Source organism: Muntiacus reevesi, chromosome 4 (assembly GCF_963930625.1).
Source record: "Muntiacus reevesi chromosome 4, mMunRee1.1, whole genome shotgun sequence".
NCBI lineage: Eukaryota > Metazoa > Chordata > Mammalia > Artiodactyla > Cervidae > Muntiacus > Muntiacus reevesi.
In genome coordinates, this window is record NC_089252.1 from 146,986,957 (window position 1) to 147,005,841 (window position 18,885).

Genomic DNA, 18,885 nt, shown 5'->3' on the forward strand with positions numbered 1-18,885 from the left:
CCTCCACCTATCCCTGGTTAAGAAATGAAAATGAGAGATGAAGGAGTAAGGTCCAAAACAAGAGATGTTCACTCATTCTCCGGCTTCCTGACTTTGCCCAAGGAGCCCCAGTCTCCACTGCGCCCACTACGCCGCCCCAGTCCTTAAATAACAGGCATAGCCCTGTGACTTCTCACCTGTCCCCACTGTCTCAGCCCAATTCCCTAGCTTCCGCCACCACCGCCCACAGATTCCAGCCCCCACATCGGACCCCGCCCGGACTCCGTCTCCAATACTGGCTGCTTCTGCTGCAGCCGCTGCCATGGTGATGAACCTCGCGAGATCTGCCGCTCGCCGGTGCGCAGCTCTCGCGCGATCCGGGAGGTGGGAAGTATCCCGGTCTGGGGGTGGGGGTGCGCCGCACAGCTCCTGTCGCCGTCGCGGCTTCCGGTGCTAGGTGGAGGGCAGGAAGGAGGGAGCCGGGAGCGAGGCCAGGGGAGCAGCCGCGCTGAAATCGGCTGAGGGAGCCGGAGAGAGTGGAACGAGAGCCGAGCGGAGCCTTTGGGGGCGGAGGCGGCGGCCGCAGCGGCGGAGCTGGGAGCAGGAACAGGTGAGAGACTTGGAGGAGGGAAGGCGGATCCGGGTAGAGGAGAGGCTCGGGGTGGGGGCTGCGAGGATAGAGCCCCCTCGCCCCGCTCTTCGCTCGCTTGCCCGCCAGGCACTGCCTGGCATGGAGCGGTGTGGTCCTTCCCTCCCGAGAGCTCGGAGAGGGGGCGCCGGGCCAGCCAAAAGCCTGCCCCCGCATTTGAAGGACGCTGAGCTGGTGTGGGGGTGGGGGGCGCATACGGTTTTGTCCTCCGCCTCGCACAAGGGGGCGACCTGGGCTGCAGTGAGGATCCCCTCGCCTGCAGGAGGTGGGCTTTTGAAGGGTCTTGGTTGAGGGGGAGGAAAGCAGTCCTGGGTGAGGTGACGTGGGGGCGGCGATGACTGTTTTGTATTCTTTTCTTATTAAAGGGATAGGGAATAGCGCTTTTTCTTACCCGCTTTCTGCCTTCACCTTGGTTGTAGACCAGAGAGAAGCCTTGCTATGGTGACACCCCTCCCCCTATCGTGGGGCAGGGGTCCGTAGAGGGGTTAGGGATTAACCTGGAACACAGGCTAGTGGGACAACCCAGGGGCACTATTCTGGTGGAGGTTTAGCTTTCGGGTCCTGGGAACCGCATGTTGTGAAGAGGGCAGCAGGTGGGGAGCCAGAAGAGAGGAGGCAGCAGAAGGGGGAGGGGGATCCGGTCTTCCTTGGAGAAGAGAGGTGGTGCCTTCCTCCCCCAGGCGTAGCGGGGGCGGTCTCACAGTAGGAGGGAGCTTCTGGTCGCTGGCTCTGAGTTTCGCTCTTCCAATCCGCTTTCTTTCTTTAGGAAGTACCAGGATTCCCGGAACCGAAAATGGAGCCGTTGCTTACACCAGTGTTTGAGGGAAAAAGGTGGGGGTGAGGGGTAGGATGGAATTCCCTGTTAAAACCGGGCCACTTGATTAGCCAAGTTGTAGCTCCTCTTTGGGGGGAGTTCCCTTCTTTCTGGGTTGTATTACCGCTGGTCTCCCTCTGGCTAGGCCGGGAGGAGTGTGGTATGTGGTCAGGAGTGAGAAGAAATAGTGAGGTCATGGGGGAGGGAGAAGTGTAACTTAAAACGTGTCTCCGTCGCTGTTGGATTGGGTCACTCCTGGTCTATGGCATGAAAGTTTTATTTGGTAGGAGATCTGCTGCAGGAGTCTGATTGCTTAGGTCAGTGCAGCTAGGGTCTGCATACTTCCTTCCCCATCCCTATTCAGGTGGTGACAGTATCTGCTACCATTTTGTCTTGAGCTTGTTGTTGGGGTAGGTGTCTCCACTTGCTATGACTGGAATGGGTCAGTGAATTGGTCATTGTGCATTAGACTTGGGTTTGAATACCATGTCTATAAAAGCTCGTTCTAAGAAAGAAACTGATCCACCTTTTCACAGAATGGATCTTTGACCGTGGATTCAGCTTGGAAGGGTCCTCTTATATCACATATTAACATTCCTCCTGCCTCCCAGCATAGAGTTATTGCCTTGGGTAGTAAAAAAAAAAATTTTTTTTCTGTTGTAGTCAAAGTTTGTATGCATATGTCTTGCTTTTCCAAAGAGACAAAACTTTGAGTGCAGGAATTGGATCTCTTCTTGTGTCCCCCACACTGTCTGGGCACACAGTAAGGTCTCATGAATACTGAATGTGAATGAATAGAACTTAGGTTTTCTTTTCTTTCTTCTTTTTTTAAAAAAAATTTTATTTATTTATTTGGCTGCACTGGGTCTCAGTTGTGGCCCTTGGGAATCTTTAGTTGCGGAATGCAGGACGGGCATGGTAACTCTTAGTTGTAGGATCTAGTTCCCTGACTAGGGATCAAACCTGGAAAGTCCTGAACTCAGGATTTCTGACCGCAGTTTAAGGAAAGAGGAAGAGATGGCTTGGCTGTCATAGAGAGCTTCCTGAAGATAGCTGAGTGAGGGTGTAAAGGTCTTTACCCTTTGTAATTAAGAAGTCTTGGTCTCTCCATGTTTCCTACGAGGCACAAAACAGTCATGGATATTGAAAGTTAAGACCCCCAAAAGAAAAGTATTAGAACACAGAGTCATTATTTAGCAGAAATCCTAGATCTCCTGCTTCTCTGTTTTGGGCAAAGGAGTCTCTCCTTTAGACCTAGGTCCTACAGAGTTGTCTGCAGATTGAGTTCCTGATAGTTACAGAGAAGGGAGCCAGTGTATGTATCTGGTACCTGGCATAGAATTGGTGGCAATGAATGGTAGCTGCTCTTACTAAACCGAATGCAAGTGTAAAGGAGGACAGACAGCAGGCTAGAAAGAGTGGAAGTGAAGTCTTAAGTGCACAAAGAGTCATAAAGTGTGTTGTCTCTGCTACTTTCTTCCACTGGAGTCATAATAGAGGAAATGGACTCAGAGGACAGTGGGCGGGATTTATTGGTTAGAAGGAAGTTCTCTAAAACCAAGTTTGTTAAAACTCAGTCAATGACTGAGGGAAATTGTGGAATCTACTCCCCCATATACCTTTAGAAATGGATTTCAAGAGGCCTGAGACTCAAAACATATCACTGTATTTCACCCTCCTTACTATTTTTTGTGTGTGGCTACTGTGGAACTTCCCTGACTTGGGATCGAACCTGTGTCCCATGCAGTGGAAGTGCAGAGTCTTAACCACTGTATCACCAGGGAAGTCCTTCACATTTTTAAAATTGCAGTATAGTTGATTTACAATATTGTGTTCATTTCAGGTGTACAACATAGTTTTCTTCACCATTTTTGTTACATAGTATGATAATTAAGAGTGTGGACCTTGGAATCGGATGCAATTGGGTTCAAATTATGCCTCTGCTAGTTACTAGTTGTATGATTTTGGTGAAATTATTTGTCTCTCTTAGCTTCATTTTCCTCATCTGTAAAGAGTATGATAATGACAGTGTCTGCTCATAGTGTTGGCATGGGAATTAAATGAGATAGCATATACAGAGTCCTTAGGGTTATACAAAGCACACATAGTAAGCCTCAAGTAAATGTTAGCTGCTATTAATAATCACCATCATAACAGTAATAATAACATGAGCCCTCAGGGCTGCCTTAAAAAAGAAGAGGTTTATAAAAGAACAACTTGCTGCCTGAAGCGCCTGTGTAGAGGGGTGATTGTTACCATGACTTTCTGTGCTGGTCGTAGGCTTAGGAGCAATGAAATCTTTTTTCAGCATCAGCCTCACAGAGGCAGCTCCTGTTGCCTGAGTGGGAGGTGAAGCTGGAGCAAGGCAGGGGCCCTGAACCATCAACTGGGATGTAGAGTGAGGATGTGGGGGCTCAGGAAAAGTGTTCATGATACAAAAGTCAGCATGACTCTGAGGTAATGGCTGACTCTTCCATGAAAGAGCACCCTCATTGGCCTATGTCAGGTGTTTAGATTCCTGGGTCCCATTATTTTAGATCTTGGTATTTCAGCATCCTTCATTTCCTGGGCCACTCTTTTTACTTAGTCATATCTCCTTTAAATGTCTGCCTCTGTTTCAGAATGTACTGTGTTAAGGTCCAGAGTTGCAGTGTCTATAAATCTGTCTGCTATGTCTTTTCCAACATCTGTTGCAAATATAGGTGGAGTGCTAATAAAGCTTTTGGATAATGAAAGGACATGGGGAGCATTTGGAAAGAGTTCTACAAATGTTTGAAGGCTTTGTCTTATAGTCTGGGAAAGAACTGACTGAGGTAGGGATTTTACAAAGGTGTTAAGAGATTTGTCATGGACATCTGTAAAGGACCTGCTGCATCAGATGGACCAGAAAAAGAAATGGCTCAAGATATCAGGGATCCACGGTTATCACCATATTCCTGAAGAAAGTTGAAATGACTGGGCGTGGCAGATTTTAGTTCCTCGACAACCAGAGATTGAGCCCAGGCCCTTGGCATTGAAATTGCGGTGTCCTAACCACTGGACTGCCAGGGAATTCCCGTAGCTTGTCCTTTATGAGCTTAAACACAAGCGTGTCAAGCATGAATGTTTAAATTTCAACATGATTTAGGATGCAGAAGAACATAAGCTTTCTGTTGGAGTGGTTTAATTCTTCATCCTCCCCTTTTTGAAGAAAAGGAATCTAACCCTACCTTATATAAAATGTTATTTGAAGTCTAATAGATAAAATGGATAAAAGCAGTGCTGCTGTGGTAGTGGTGGAGAGTGGCGGACCATAATCAGAACCTCTCCCTTTCCCTTTCTCCTAGGCAGACTCTGAATCCCATCCAAGGAACCTTAGGGCTCTGAGAACGTGGAAGCCACTTTTCTAGTTTGTCAGTTACAGAAAGGATTGGAGATCACATGTAAAATACTGTCTTCCTCAACCTCACAAGCGTTTGCCACCATCAGTAGAACTGAGTTTAGCAACAAGTATATCAGTCACTAGCTACAGATCAGTCATGGAGCTGGATGCTGGGAGAGCATGAAACATGAATAAGGCACAGTCCCAGCTGTCAAGGGACTGAGAGTCTAGTGTTGTTTTCCCACCATGGTGTCCTGAGAAAATGGTAATAGTGAAACAGGCATAGCTGCTTGCAACCCGAGATGACTGGCCCATGGGCTCTAGCCACTCTAAGCCCTAGCTGTCCAGTATTGATGGGATCAGCATCTTCAGCTGACCTGTATTACATTAAAGGCACATTATTTGGGAAGTTCCAGCTCTGGAAAGCAAAACACACCAAGGTAAATAAAACATTCTGTGGTAAGTCCTAGAGTAGAAGTGTGTTTGAGGTGCTGAGGGATCACAGAAGGCTCTTATCCCCCAAGGTAGGACGTTCCCTGTCTTCTGTATCCTTAGGCTGCTCTGTTAGGGGTGGCCTTGTCCAAATCACGGCCTCCTGTTTCATCTTTTCACTGGCAGCTCCATCTTAACCTGCAGAGTGGGACCAGATTGGGGCAAAGGTTTACTAGGGCTTTAGGCTGATTACTCATGGGATTTCAGTGATTTTGTAATTAGGAAGGTACAGTGTACTGGATATCCAAGGCTAGAGATGTGGGCATTGGAGCAGCCATCAAATATCAGGATATGGTACAGTTTTAAGCTGGTCAAATTCTAAGAATAGGACACACTGAAAGCTTTGACTAGAGGGCAGTGCCACGGAATGTTCCAGGGGAATAAATGAGTCTAGTTTTTATTTGATCACTGTCTTATCTAGCTAGGTCATGCATTCTGAAACAGACTTGAGGTTCTGTTCTGACTCACTTGCTGAGGTTTGTCTTTGGGAAAAGCCATACCCTTCCCTGATATTTGGGTCTATCAGGGCAATTTAGAATCCTTCGCTTGACTTTGTGGCTTCCTTCAAGTTATCCTGAACTGGAGTCTTCCTCTCGGACTAGAAGGGAAACTGGTGTTTAACGATTCTGACTCAAACCTAAATGCTGTTAGTTAAGTAGAGACTAATTTTAGTCATATGTTCTAATTTATAACAAGGCCATTCATTGATTGCCTAGTAGCTAAGTTCAGTAGGTATCTTTCAGGCCTTATCTTAATTTGACTTTTTCATAGCCTTTGACCCTTCTTTTTTTTTTTTCTTTCCTCATTGGTGTCTATGATGCCTTATTCTTTTGATTTCCTTTTTACCCTTTTGGTTGCTTCCTACTCTCTCTGCTGGCCTTTTTTGGCTTTAAATGTTGATGTGCCCCAGGTTTTTATCATTGGGCTTTTCTCCTATTTGAGCATACACACTCTGTCTAGATATATAGATTAGGATGTATCAGTTGCAAAAGATAGAAAACACACCTGTGAAGGACTTCCCTGGTGATCCACTGGTTAAGAATCCGCCTTCCAATGCAAAGAACTTGGGTTCTATCCCTGGTCCCAGGATGATCCCACATGCCTCAGGGCAACTAAGCCTGTGTGCTGCAACTAGTGAGCCCACCCTCTAGAGCCTGAGCATGGCAGCTAGCGAAAGCTTATGCGCAACGAAGACTCAGCGCAGCCACAATAAAAAAAGAAAGAAAGAAAAGAGAAAACACACCGTGGCTCAAATAATCAGAGGATTTATTAAACATCTAGCAGAAAATCTAGGTGAAATACGCCAGACACAAAAGAACAAATATTGTTTGATTCCACGTTAACGTGGTACCTAGACTAGTCAGATTCAGAAACAGTATAATGGTTGTTTCCAGGGGTAGGGGAGGGGCATTATTGTTTAACAAGTAAGAGTTTCAGTTTGGGAAGATGAAAAAGTTCTGGAGATGCATGGAGATACACAATAGTGTAACTGTATTTAATGCCACTGAACTGTACACTTAAAAATGGTTAAAATGGTAAATTTTATTCATATTTTACCACAAGGCTTCCCAGGTAACACAGTGGGTAAAGAATACACCTGCAGTCCAGGAGACTCAGGTTCAATTCCTGGGTCAGGAGGATCCCCTGAAGGAGGGCATGGCAACCCACTTCAGTATTCTTGCCTGGAGAATCTCATGGACAGGGAGCCTTGTGGGCTATGGGCCGTGGGGTTGCAGAATCAGACACAGCTGAAGCAACTGAGCACACACACACATGGTCTACCACATGCAGAAGTAGTTCAGGGGCAGAATGTTTGTTCTTACAATTGTTTTTGATCTACCAACTAAACACTGGTAGGATCCAAGTTTTTCTGTTCTGATATCTTAGTGTTCCTGTGTCTGTCCCATCATATACTCAAGATTACGCCAGTATCTTGCCCTTCTACAGTAACATCCAAAGGCTAGAGAAGAGAACATTGATACATGTTCTTTTTTAAGATTGAGGAAATCTTTCCCAGATATTCCCAGTAGACTTTTCTTCCATCTTATTGCCCAGAATTAGTGCTTGACCATTTGTGACTCAAATCGTGGTGAGAGAAATGAAATGCCCACAGCCTTTGCTGATCAGCTTTTATACCCTAGGGCTGGGGAGGGGTAGCTCATAACCACTGCCTGCCAACGTCTGAACAAATTAAGGGCTCTGTTAGAAGAAAGAAGGGAAGATGGCTGTTGGGGCAGGCAACCAGTAACTGCTGCCACTCTGAATCTTCCTGGTTCCTCTTGGGGCTTCATTTACTATCTATGCAGATGATTCTGAATACCCTGACCAGACTTTTCTCCCGATCTTCAGACCTTAGCACTTCAAAATTAATCTAAAAACAAACATCTTTGCTGCCAGATCTGTTTCTGTAGTGTTTCCAGTCTAAAGAAGTGCCACTGACTCACACAGGCCAGAAACCTGGGAGTCATCTTTGACTCTCCTCTCCCCACTATAATCAGCTATCAAACCCTATGGAGTCTACTAGTTTGGTGTTTCAAATCTGTCCTGTCCTCTCTGTTGCCACCTCTGTTTCAGAACTTTTGATTTCTTTCTTTTTTTCTCTTTTAAAATTTTATTTATTTAAAATTTAAAATTTATTTTTTCATTGAAGGATAATTGCTGTACACAATTTTTTTGTTTTGTTTTCTGTCAAACATCAACATGAATCAGTCATAGGTATACATGTGTCCTCTTTGTCTTGAACCTCCTCCTTCTCTCCCTCCCCATCCCACCCCTCTAAGAACTTTGGACTTCTTATCTGTATTACTGGACCTCGCAAGTGGTCTCTTTCCCTCCGTCTTTTCCCCCTTTTAACTTATTCCCTAAACTGCTGTCAGAACGACCTTTCTAAAGCACATATCTGATCATGTTACTCAGTGTTACCTTTAGGGCCGTTCATGATCCAGCTCCTGCTTCCCTCCAGCCTCATCCCTTCTTTTTACTCACGATGCTGCATCCATGTAGATGACCTCCTGGTTGCACCTGGCTTTGGCTAATCACTGTTCTAACTCATCTTTATGCCTGTGCATACACTCTTCCCTCTTCCACCTTCCCTTTTCTTTAGTGTCTGACTGATTCATATTCTTCCTCTAAGAGTCAGCTCAGGTGTGACCAGAGAGTCATGTCTTGGAATTGGCCTTCATCCTCCAGTCTTGATTAACTGCTCTAGCTTTCTGTCCCCATAATACTATGTGCTTATCCCACTCTTAGCCTCAGACTATAATCCTCTGTTTCCTAGTCTTTCTCTCCCATTGAGTTTCATGAAGGCAGAAACTGTCTTCCTCTGTATTCCTAGTTCATTATACTTAATAAATGTTTAATGAATGAATGGAAACTGATACCAGAAGCTGTTTCTTGGCTTTGGGAAATCTTTGAGTTTAATAGAAGCCATTGAGATACTAATCTATGAGTTCTTGTGTGCTGATTACAGTGCTCTTGAGACAAAAATTTGGAAAGTTTACATAGGTCACAAGCCAGCTGCATTAAGGAGAGCAAATACAGGCAGACCCTACTTTGGTTTCCCTAAAATTTTTGGTCTGTTCCATTGGCTGTGCTAAAAATAGCATCTTTATTAGTGATGTCTCAATTTGAAAATCGTTTGGGAATATAGCTGCTTTTTGTGCACTCTGCCTGGCAGCAGAGGGTTTGGTAGACTCTGGTCTTCTTTTCCCTGAGCCCATGCAGCCTGAAAAGGAGGTGCTGGATCAGGAGTCCCCTCAGGGGTGTCTCAGGACACATGCCTGTGACGAAGAATGGGGAGTGTGTGTGGCAGACTGAGCTGTGACTCTTAGAATCACCTGGAGTGTAGGCAGACAGGCCTCGAGTCAAAGGGACTGAACAGTCAGTGACAGCACAAGCCTGCCTCTCCTGGGGGGGGGGGCGGCGCGGTGCGAGTGGGAGGGAGGGATTGGGGGCCATAAGTGACCATCAGTGAGGCTTACATCAGTCAGTGTGCATGATTGAACTGCACCATCCAACACAGATTGTACTAAAACACAGTTTTAGAGTTCCTGTTGCTACTTTTACCACTGATAACAAAGTTTGTAACTGTACAATAGAATGTTGAGACGTCCCTTTTGTTAATAGAGGTATTAACATCCTTTTTGTTAATAGAGATATTGCTGTATTCCATTTTTTATCTTGAGCCACTCACCTTCAGTCTTACCTGCCTCCTGTTTCTCCCAGCCCATGGAACCCTGGTATTTTGCCCTATTGCCACAGGAGTGCCATCTGTGGCAAAAGAGAATGACTATAGGCTATACAGTATGTAGACAATCTGAGGTTGGTTTGTTTGCCATTCTGCTTCCCAGAGCTGCTTCTAGTGAAGCAGCTGACTGGTGAAAGTGAGAGCTGACTATATAGCCGTAGGTGTATGTTCATGGCACAGAGCTGAAAGTTGCCACCATCCTGGTGGTCGGGGCAGCATGCCATCTGGAAACAGACAGGAACAAGGAAAGCCAAGATAAGAAAGCCAACATTTGCCTTGGACTGTTCATCTGAGTCAAGCTCCTGATTATATTAAAGAAGAGTCATAATGTTCATTAATTTCAAGGCCCTGGGGCGCCATGGCGGACACATGATAACTACTTGAATATTTCATTAGTTATCTGCCAGCCCCATTGAGTTTTAAATGCCAAGAGAAAATTTTACCACTTTTAGTCTTCTCGTCCTTTCATGGCTTTCCCAAACCAGTCTTAAGGTCAGTGTATGTGGAAAATGGCCAGGAATTGACAGGAAAGCTGAGCAGCCATCTGTGCACCACATGGAGATACCAAGTACTGCTAGGACAGAAGAAATGATATAAGCCTTAGATGAGGCTTAAATCAGCCAATGTGCTTGCTTGAACTCCTACAGCGGGGCTGGGCACTGGGAGCAAGGAAAGATCCAAAATAAATAGAAGGCATAGTCTTTGCACATGGTGAGCACATGGTTAAATTGGGGAGACAGTTAAATGCACAGATTTAGAAGGAAAAACTCCACAACGTAGTGCCACTTGAATGGTTCAGATAATTCAGGGGCCTTTATGTAGCTTGCCAGGAAATGGAAATCAGTGTAACACTGGGATCCGCTTTTGAACCAAGACGTCAGTGTGATAGCTTAGCAAAGAAGCAAACCAAAGGACTGTGCGCATGTGCTGGGGCAGGGGCTCACTTTCAGCCACTGCTCTACTCACAGTTGGTAATCATTTAATCAGCAATACTTCTAGTCAGAAGGATGGCAAGATAAGCGTGTGGTATAAATTCAGTTCAGAATCTGGGCCAAAGCCTATTACCTAAGCTTTAAAGCAAAGTGTCATCTGGAGCTAAAGGAAAGGACACGTGAGCGGGAAACAAGATAAAAACTAGGAGGACTTGGGGAAGGTGTAAATTTCTGGAAGTGAAGGCATCAGAACCAGAAGTCTGACTACCATGGATTACCAGAGTTGGTAGGATCTGATCTTACTAGCTGGGTAGGTTTCTCCTCCCCTCAGGAATCCTCAGGAATCTGTCCGCCTGGGTGGTTGAGGCAGGAGGGGCCGGGTGGATGGCTAGTGGGCGACTTGGCTGAAGTTGCGCCCTAAAGTTGAGCCAGGCCCTTCCTCTGGGGTGTGAGCCCTCTGGGTCAGGGGCTGGGCTCATCTGTGGAACCTACCCAGAGCACCACGCCTGACTTATTAGTGAATGTCTGCGGAGGCCTTTGAAGATGAAACACTCCATAAGCACTCATTGTTTCTGTTTTTTGGACAAACTAGTACTTTGGTCTCCAGGGGCCATTGATCTGGCTCCTTTTTACTAGTCTGGAATTCACTGCAAACGGAGGAGAGTAGGAAACAAATAAACAAACCTAAAATAGTTTTTGAGAAAAACAACTAAACTCCCACCAAACCTTTGTGCTTTATCTTGAAAATAGGATTCCTCCCTATCCACCTTTCACATTCTTGGGTTTGGGTGCACTCTGTCTTGACCTGTTCCTTTGCCTGCTGGGTTTGTGGTGTGCCTATGTGGACCTCTGGTTCCCAGACTGTGGAGAATGCCAGCAGCTGGCATATGGTGATTGCTGAATAAGCTGCTGACGCATTGGCTCCTGCAGGCACAGAGAACTGGCTGGCATGGGTGATTCTGAACCCCCTGTTTCATTGTTGTTTCAAAGATTCATTTCTGTGGCTGTCCTGAGCCATCCAGATGGGAGAGAAGAGAAGAAATGAATGACTCTATGATTCTGTCAGTCTGGGGCAGTGGGCAAAGTGGGCAGATAGGCATTTTGTACTTCTGTAGTGTTCTAACTGCTCCCTTCATTTCCGCCAATGATGTATCAGGCGGAAGCGGTCTAACCTGGATGAGGTGCTAGCAAGGTCAGTAGAGACCTTGTGAGCTAATTGAGTTATCCAGCTGCTGTGTGCCAGGCACTAGTCAAGGCACCAGGAACACAGCAGGAAACAAAATAGATAAGGAGCTGACATTATAGTAGGAGGAGAAAAACAGTCCAGAAGGAAACAAATAGGGAACATGTCAGATGGTGATAAATTCTATGAGGAAAAAGTGGAATAATGGGTTAGAGAAGTGTGTGTGTGTGTGTGTGTGTGTGTGTGTGTGATATAGGTGGTTGTGGAAGGCCTCTTTGATAAACAGACGCCTGAAGGAAGTGAGGGAGGGCTCCATGAAGGCTGTCTGGGAGATGAGCCTCCCAGGCAGAGTGAAGACAGGGAGAAATGCTTTGAGACAGAAGAGCGTCGGGGCCCTGAAGTGGAGTACGCACAGGGGAGAGTAGTAGGAGAGCTGATGAGAGAAGCGGGGTGCAGACTGCGCCAGGCTTTGTAGGCCACGTATGGCTTTGGGTTTTACAGAAAAGGAGATACGGAGCCCAGAGAGGGTTTTGAACAGAGGAGCAACATGACCTGGTTTTGGTTTTAAAATCAGTCTGGCTGCTCTGTGGAGAATAGACTGAAGAGGGTTGGAGCCGAAGCAGAGAATGAGCTGACTGCCTCGTTGCAGGTGACCACGTGGAGCAGGTGTCCTGGGAGGAACCACGGGAGCCCAGGACCTGCCTGGCTGAGGAATGAGGGGGAGCCTCTCCACACCCCGCCTCCCAGCTCTCAGCTCACTGTTGTATGCACAGAGTATGGCTTTAGCAGCTGGTAGTTCACAGAGTGGAAAGGATCAGCTTTTCTTAGGAGTGCTGTTTCTTAATTCCTTCTGGTTAATTTTGGTGTGTAGAAGTAAAGTGTAGAAACACAGGAAGGGAAGAAACAGAATCTCTTGATTAGGGCTGAGAGCATAAACCTTGGGAACCTGACAAGCCTGAACCTTGTCAGGAGGCACAAAGAGCCACTCCTTACTCCACTCCCTCCTCTCCCACCCTTTCCAGAAGTCTCAGGGCAAGGTTGGGGGAAGGAGGGGCATTAATGATCTCCCTATGCTTTGGGATATACTATAGAATGTCAGGACTGAAGGGACTTTAGAAATCATCTAGTTCAGCCTCCTCATTTACAGGTGCAGATAAGAACAGGTGAAATAACCCATCCAGAGTCCCCTGGGTAGATTACTGGCGGAAGCAGGGGCCCTGAGTGTTCACTGCTTTGTCTCTGCTCCCAGAGGCTCAGGATCTAAGTGGGCCTTGATCTTCATGGTACACTCAGGCTCTCAGTTTGTCAGAAAAGAACTCCGGCCATGTCTTTGGCCAGTCCCATTAGCATGAAATCCTGACAAGCCGATGGTGGTAGTGAGTTTGCATTTCTCTGCCTAGGATCAAGTCCTCCATACCAGGGTCCAGGCCTGAACCGGACTGCCACTGCCCCCACTGCACCCTACTGTCCTCAGAAAGCGACTGCTGTGATCATGGGTAACATCTTTGGAAACCTTCTCAAGAGCCTGATTGGGAAGAAGGAGATGCGCATCCTGATGGTGGGCCTGGATGCCGCAGGAAAGACCACCATTCTGTACAAGCTGAAACTGGGCGAGATCGTCACCACCATCCCCACCATTGGTAAGGGCAAAGCTCAGATGGAGGCTCTCATGCCCACCACTGAGCCAGATAGGGGGCCTGTTCCTGGATCTCTCACCTGGCCACCAGGCAAGTCCTTACGGTCTGTGGGGTTCAGGGAAGAGTGGTTATTTAGCTTCCTAGCAGGTGCTGGGCCTGCTGTTTGCACACCTACCCTGGCCCTCTCTGATGCGGGAACTTCCGCAGCCTGGCACCCAACAGTGGCCCTCAGGCACTGAGCTGGTTTGTTCTCTGTTGTTTGAAAAGCAGGTGAAGAGCTTTGATGTTCCTGCCAGAGGCCTGGAATTGCTTCAGTTTAGATCCTTGGTGGCCCTGATCCTAGTTAAGACCTGCCTCTGGGAGGGAGAGCATTTGCCCCGTGGAAGCAGCTGTAGATCACCATCACCAGCTGGTTCTGCTTTTGGGGCTCCGGGACTGTCACTCCCTTCTTGTTGTCCATTCTGCCTCACAGGCCCCACTTCTCAGCTGAGGCTGAGGCAGGAGTGGGGCTGAGTCATTTCTCTTGCAGGAGAGAGAGTCACAGACTGAGAGTGAGTGGGGAAGGTTGTCTCACCGAGGCAGTTGGGAACCTCCTGACTGGCCCTGTTCGTCCTCTTCTGCTGCTTCTCTTAGGTTTTCTTTTTGGCCTTAATGCTGCTAAGTCAGGGAACACCAGGTCTGTCTGAGGAAGCCTTACTTTCTTTTCTTTGCTAGGCCTGGGGGAAACAGAAATAACCCAATGGGGCATCGTTTGCAGGCCTGGTATTTCTGGCCAAGTGACCACTGTCTGTTTTTTCCCCAAAGGGTTCAATGTGGAGACAGTGGAGTACAAGAACATCAGCTTCACAGTTTGGGATGTGGGTGGCCAGGACAAGATTCGGCCTCTCTGGAGACACTACTTCCAGAACACCCAAGGTAGGGCATGTGAATTGCCCCTGGACCGGCAGGGGTTGGTTGGGTGTGAGCAGAGGGTGGCTATTGTTCTCGGTTATCAGGCGCCAGCTCTTGTCCTGCCGCAGCTCCTAGGGGCGGGAGGCAGGAGAAGAGGGAGCAGATACTTGAAGGGTATAAGGAGGGTGTGTTCTCTTTTCGGTGGGGGAGGGGAGTTGATCTGTCGTCTCTGTGCAGCCCATGCTCTGCCTCCCTAGGGTTGATATTTGTGGTCGACAGCAATGATCGAGAGCGAGTAAATGAGGCCCGGGAGGAGCTGATGAGGATGCTGGCAGAGGATGAGCTCCGGGATGCTGTGCTCCTTGTCTTTGCAAACAAACAGGTGTGACATCTCCCTGCCTCTGCGTTTGAGAGAGGGCAGCCTGGCCATGGAAGTCATGGGATCTTGGAGCGCATTGTGTGGTAAACCCTATGACTAGGCTCTCAATTTGGAAAGTAAGAAATATGATTAGCTGGCTTCTTTATGCTGCTCTTCTTGTTCCTTCCCCCATCCCGGCTTTACTTAGCAGTGTTTCTGTCCAGAGGGACTGGTGTGGTAGATCCGTTACCTCCAGCCCCCTTGTTACCTCCTCACCTGTTGTCTGCTTTAGTGGAGCAGCCCTCTTTCTTAGGGTCAGACAGACCTGACTGTCGGCCCATCTGAATCACTTCTCCACTTCCCTACCAACCCCATACTTGGTTTCCAGCTCCTCAGTGGAGTGACCTTTAGTGCCTTGGATCTAGAGTTCTAGGATGATTAAATCCAAAGTGGCTCTTTAGGATCTTGCTCTGGGTTCCTCCACTGAAGAAGGAGGAGAGGGTGCTGGTATACCTGCCTTTGCTAGGTGGGTGCTCTAGAAGCTTCTGCAAGATCTGAGGCTCCTTTTTGTGTCTCCCTTGTGCTCCAGGATTTGCCTAATGCCATGAATGCTGCTGAGATCACAGACAAGTTGGGTCTGCATTCCCTGCGCCACCGCAACTGGTACATTCAGGCCACCTGTGCCACCAGCGGGGACGGGCTGTACGAAGGCCTGGACTGGCTGGCCAATCAGCTCAAAAACAAGAAGTGAGAGCCAGACAGCCCTATCCGACCACCCCATCCACCCCTACCGTCTCCCTGACCCAGCCCTCCCCTTTTCCTTCCTGTTGCCAGTGCGGCCAGAGCCCTGGGTATCATGTCCGCATGCCCAGCAACAGCCTTGCTTCCCCTGTTCTCCCCTCCCCCCTCCATGACCAGTCCCCAGTTGCTGTCCTGATGATGAATCATTCCAATTTACCGGATTTAAAACAAAAAACAAGGTTGTTATGGTTTCATGGGGTGGGCCCCCCTCAAGCCCTGGGGCTTGGGAGGTGGGATGGGGTGTTCCCTCCGGTTTGCTTCGTTTGGCCCTAGTTGCTGTGCTCTTGGCATCTGAGCCCCTTCCCTCTCCCCACAGGCCCCTCTCCCCTTCCCCATCTTCCGTTCCTTTGCCGCTCTCCCCCTGTTCTACATGGAAATTGCACGGGCCTCTCTGTGTGTGCGTGCATGTGTGCGCGTGTATATACCTGTATAGAGAGATATATATGGGGGCCAAGGAGCGGGTAGAGGAGGTGGGTGCAGCTCAGGGCTGGGAGCCAGGACACTGCCCACTCTCGTCTATCAGCTGCTCCTCCCATGCTGGTGAGATAAAGGGAAGGAGGTGGAGGGGAGGCTGCCCCAGTCCCGTGCAGGTGCCTCTCACTGCAGGTAGGTTTTCCTGGATGACAGGGCAGATGATGGCTTCTCTGCCACCATCTTCCTCTATCCCTCTCTCCACCCCACTCAGGTCAGGGGGTGGCATTTGTCTCTAGATGATTGTTCCCAAGGAGATGCCATTCTGCCCTGCCTTTTTGTGGAAGGAGAGAGGAACCCACTCACTCTTTATCAGCTCAGAGTGTTCAGCTGATCCTCCCCCTCATCCTTAGATCTGTTCCTTGGAGCTGGAGCAGGGAGGTAGGGGTAGCAAGTCCATGGATTGTATTTGGGACCCAGGGCACTGGGGAGAGGGGCTCAGGTTTTCCGTCTTCATCCTCTATTGTTATTAGGAGAAGGTGAAACACAGATCAGTTTCCCTATTCCTGCCTTCCTGCCCCTTCCATCTTCTGATCTTGGGCCTGGGTGGTTCACCTGTCCTTTGTCAGAAGTTTCCTCACCCTGGTAGTTCTGCTGGCCTCACCAGAGCCGGCTGGCTGGTTTACTGAGGAGCAAGGGAGTGGGGGTGGCACAACAGACCTCAGCATCAAGCCACCTCTTCTCCATTTTTATCTAGTCCAGGGTGTGCTGAAAGATGAAAATTTTCTGTTTCCAGACCCTTAGACCATCCTGCTGTCCCTCCCCACTCCATCCCAACAGCCTTTCCCTGCCCTCTCCACCCACTTCCCATAAATGGATCTGGGCATTGGAATGGAGGAAATCGGGCTCCGAAGTGATTGTTGGTGCTGATGAGATGCAGCGGTCTTCCGAGTCCTCCCTCCATTATTATGTAGTTGTTCAGAAGCTGCTGCTACTGTGTCTCTGTCTATAGGAGGCACTTGTCCCTGAGATCCTGGCCTGGGTTCCTGACTTCCGCGGTTTCTGTGAAGCCGTGGCTTTTCTGTGGGCTCCTGTGTGTGCTGGCTGCGCCCTGAGCTCCAAGACGGCCGCCCATAGCCTTTTTGCTAATGTCAGGGCCGAGGGCCTCCTTAGCATGACTGAGGGACCCCTTCCCAGAGGGGTTGTCCCAAGCCCCACCCCATGGGGCCAGGCTTCCTGCCACCTTTGTCTACAACAGACGGATCAGTACCCCCTACCCACGTCAGATTGAACTGTGAAAGAGAGGTTCCAGGGGTGTCTCCCTCAGTGCCAGCTCCTCAGTGATGTGTTAATTATCCAGGATGCAGTGGGTGTATGCAGGTCTCTTGCGCTCTAGGCCTTGGTGTGTATGCGTGCGTCTGTGTGGTTGGTGGCAGGGTGGGGGGCGGGGTTGCTGGAGCTTCTGATTCACTTTAACATGAGTTCACTCCTCTGACCCCACAGAAGCTTCCCTCATACTTCTGCTTTGCCTTGTCTGTGTTTTGTCAGACTTTTTTTGTTCCCGCTCCTGTCGCCTCTGCCTCCCTGAACTCTTCCTTTGCCTTCTCACCTGCTTCACTGCTGATGCCTGTTTGTCTCCCTTTTCCTGGGAAAATTTCCTTAGAATTGCTCACTCTGTGTCATTGTGGTTGGTGAGGACTTTGCCTCCTCTCCTGTCTCACTCCCTCTCTGACCCTGCCTACTTAGATGTCAGTCCCAAATGGGTTTTTCTCATTTTAGACCTACCCCCCACCTTGGTTTGGGGGCCTTCAGGGACTGGTGGGGCTGAGGGTGTTGGGAAACAGTCTTGGAGGTTGCCTGGGTGCTGCTCAAGGATCTGTCCAGCAGGGGGCAGTAAATGATCTTGTTAGTATCCCAGGCTGCTAGGCCCCTCGGCAGGGGCGGGCCTTTCTACATTCCCATTCACCCAAAAGCGCTTTTGGAATTGGGTGTTTCATTCCGCTTCCACCCACTCCCTCCCCTACTTTCCTCTGGTAGGTTTAATTTTTTGCTTTCCTTTGTTCCAGCCTTTCTTCTCCCTGGGAATTTCCCCTGTCCCCCCCTAAAAGTTTGTTTGTGGTGTTATAGTGGTAACTGCAGTTCTGAACTGGTTTTTCTCTTCTTTTTTTCTCCTCTGGAATGTAGACTGTATATGTTAAATAACTCACCTTCTCTCTCCTTGCTCAAAATGTGGGATACGCAATGACTGTGACCCTGGTTGGAAATTAAACTTGTTTTATGCAGCTTTGGAGCAGACCTCCATCCTTGATGTGCAGCAGCCGTGGCACAGAGTTTATTGGTGAGGGTAGTTCTGCTTCTGGTCCCACTCTACAGACTGCTCTTTGTTTCAGCAGAGGGATAAAGGGTTCTCTGGACTGGGGAGAGTGAAGTGATGGAGGTTCATCTCCACACTGCTTACTGTTTCCCATCATACCCCAAAGGGGAGCTGAAATGAATTGCGGTCCAGAGTTTGAGGGCTTCACGACTTTGCCCCTCAAGTTGTAAAGGGTTTAACCCTGAACTTAGCCATGTTGATCATCTTCTAGTAGACGTTAGGGACTCCCAACAGAGGGCCCTAATGCCTCACACAGCCCCCACTCTCAGATCTGCCCAGCCCTGTGCCTCAGGTGCTTCTAGTTGGAACAGGGTCCCCTCATCCATAGGTTGGCGTCTGCTCACCCATCTGGTTTTGGACTTTGGCACTGAGTCTGGTGAAGGGTAAAGGTCTGAGTGGTATAATGAACTTGATCCTCCTTACAGCTCATGGCCCTGCATCGCCTCTGCTTTAGTGTCTGGTTCCCCATTGTCAGGAGGCCAGACCTCATCCAGAGATAATGTTTTGAGGAAAAAGACAAACCTTGTCCTTCCACCCAATTCCCACCACTACTCTTTTCCTCTCCTGCTGTTACTCAGGCAAAGAAAGGGATGGTGCTACCCTTTCTTGGTGAGGTCTGGGTGAGCCATGCAGGCCTTCCCCACTCTCACCACTTTCCTAAGCTTTAAGGACAGAGGCCTTCCCAACTTGATGCTATGGAAAAGGCACAGGATTTAGGCATGTAATAAGTTTGAGAGCCCCAAATACCAGTGTGAAA

General features: G+C 48.5%; 1 protein-coding gene across 1 annotated transcript; it reads left to right on the top strand.

The window, feature by feature from the left end:
- Nucleotides 1-384: 384 nt before the first annotated feature.
- ARF3 (ADP ribosylation factor 3) lies at nucleotides 385-18,041 on the top strand. The gene is made up of 5 exons (XM_065934512.1): nucleotides 385-589; nucleotides 13,057-13,296; nucleotides 14,098-14,208; nucleotides 14,442-14,566; nucleotides 15,132-18,041. The coding sequence occupies exons 2-5, from the start codon at nucleotides 13,149-13,151 to the stop codon at nucleotides 15,291-15,293; spliced, it is 546 nt and encodes a 181-aa protein (XP_065790584.1). The 5' UTR covers nucleotides 385-589; nucleotides 13,057-13,148; the 3' UTR covers nucleotides 15,294-18,041.
- Nucleotides 18,042-18,885: the final 844 nt, after the last annotated feature.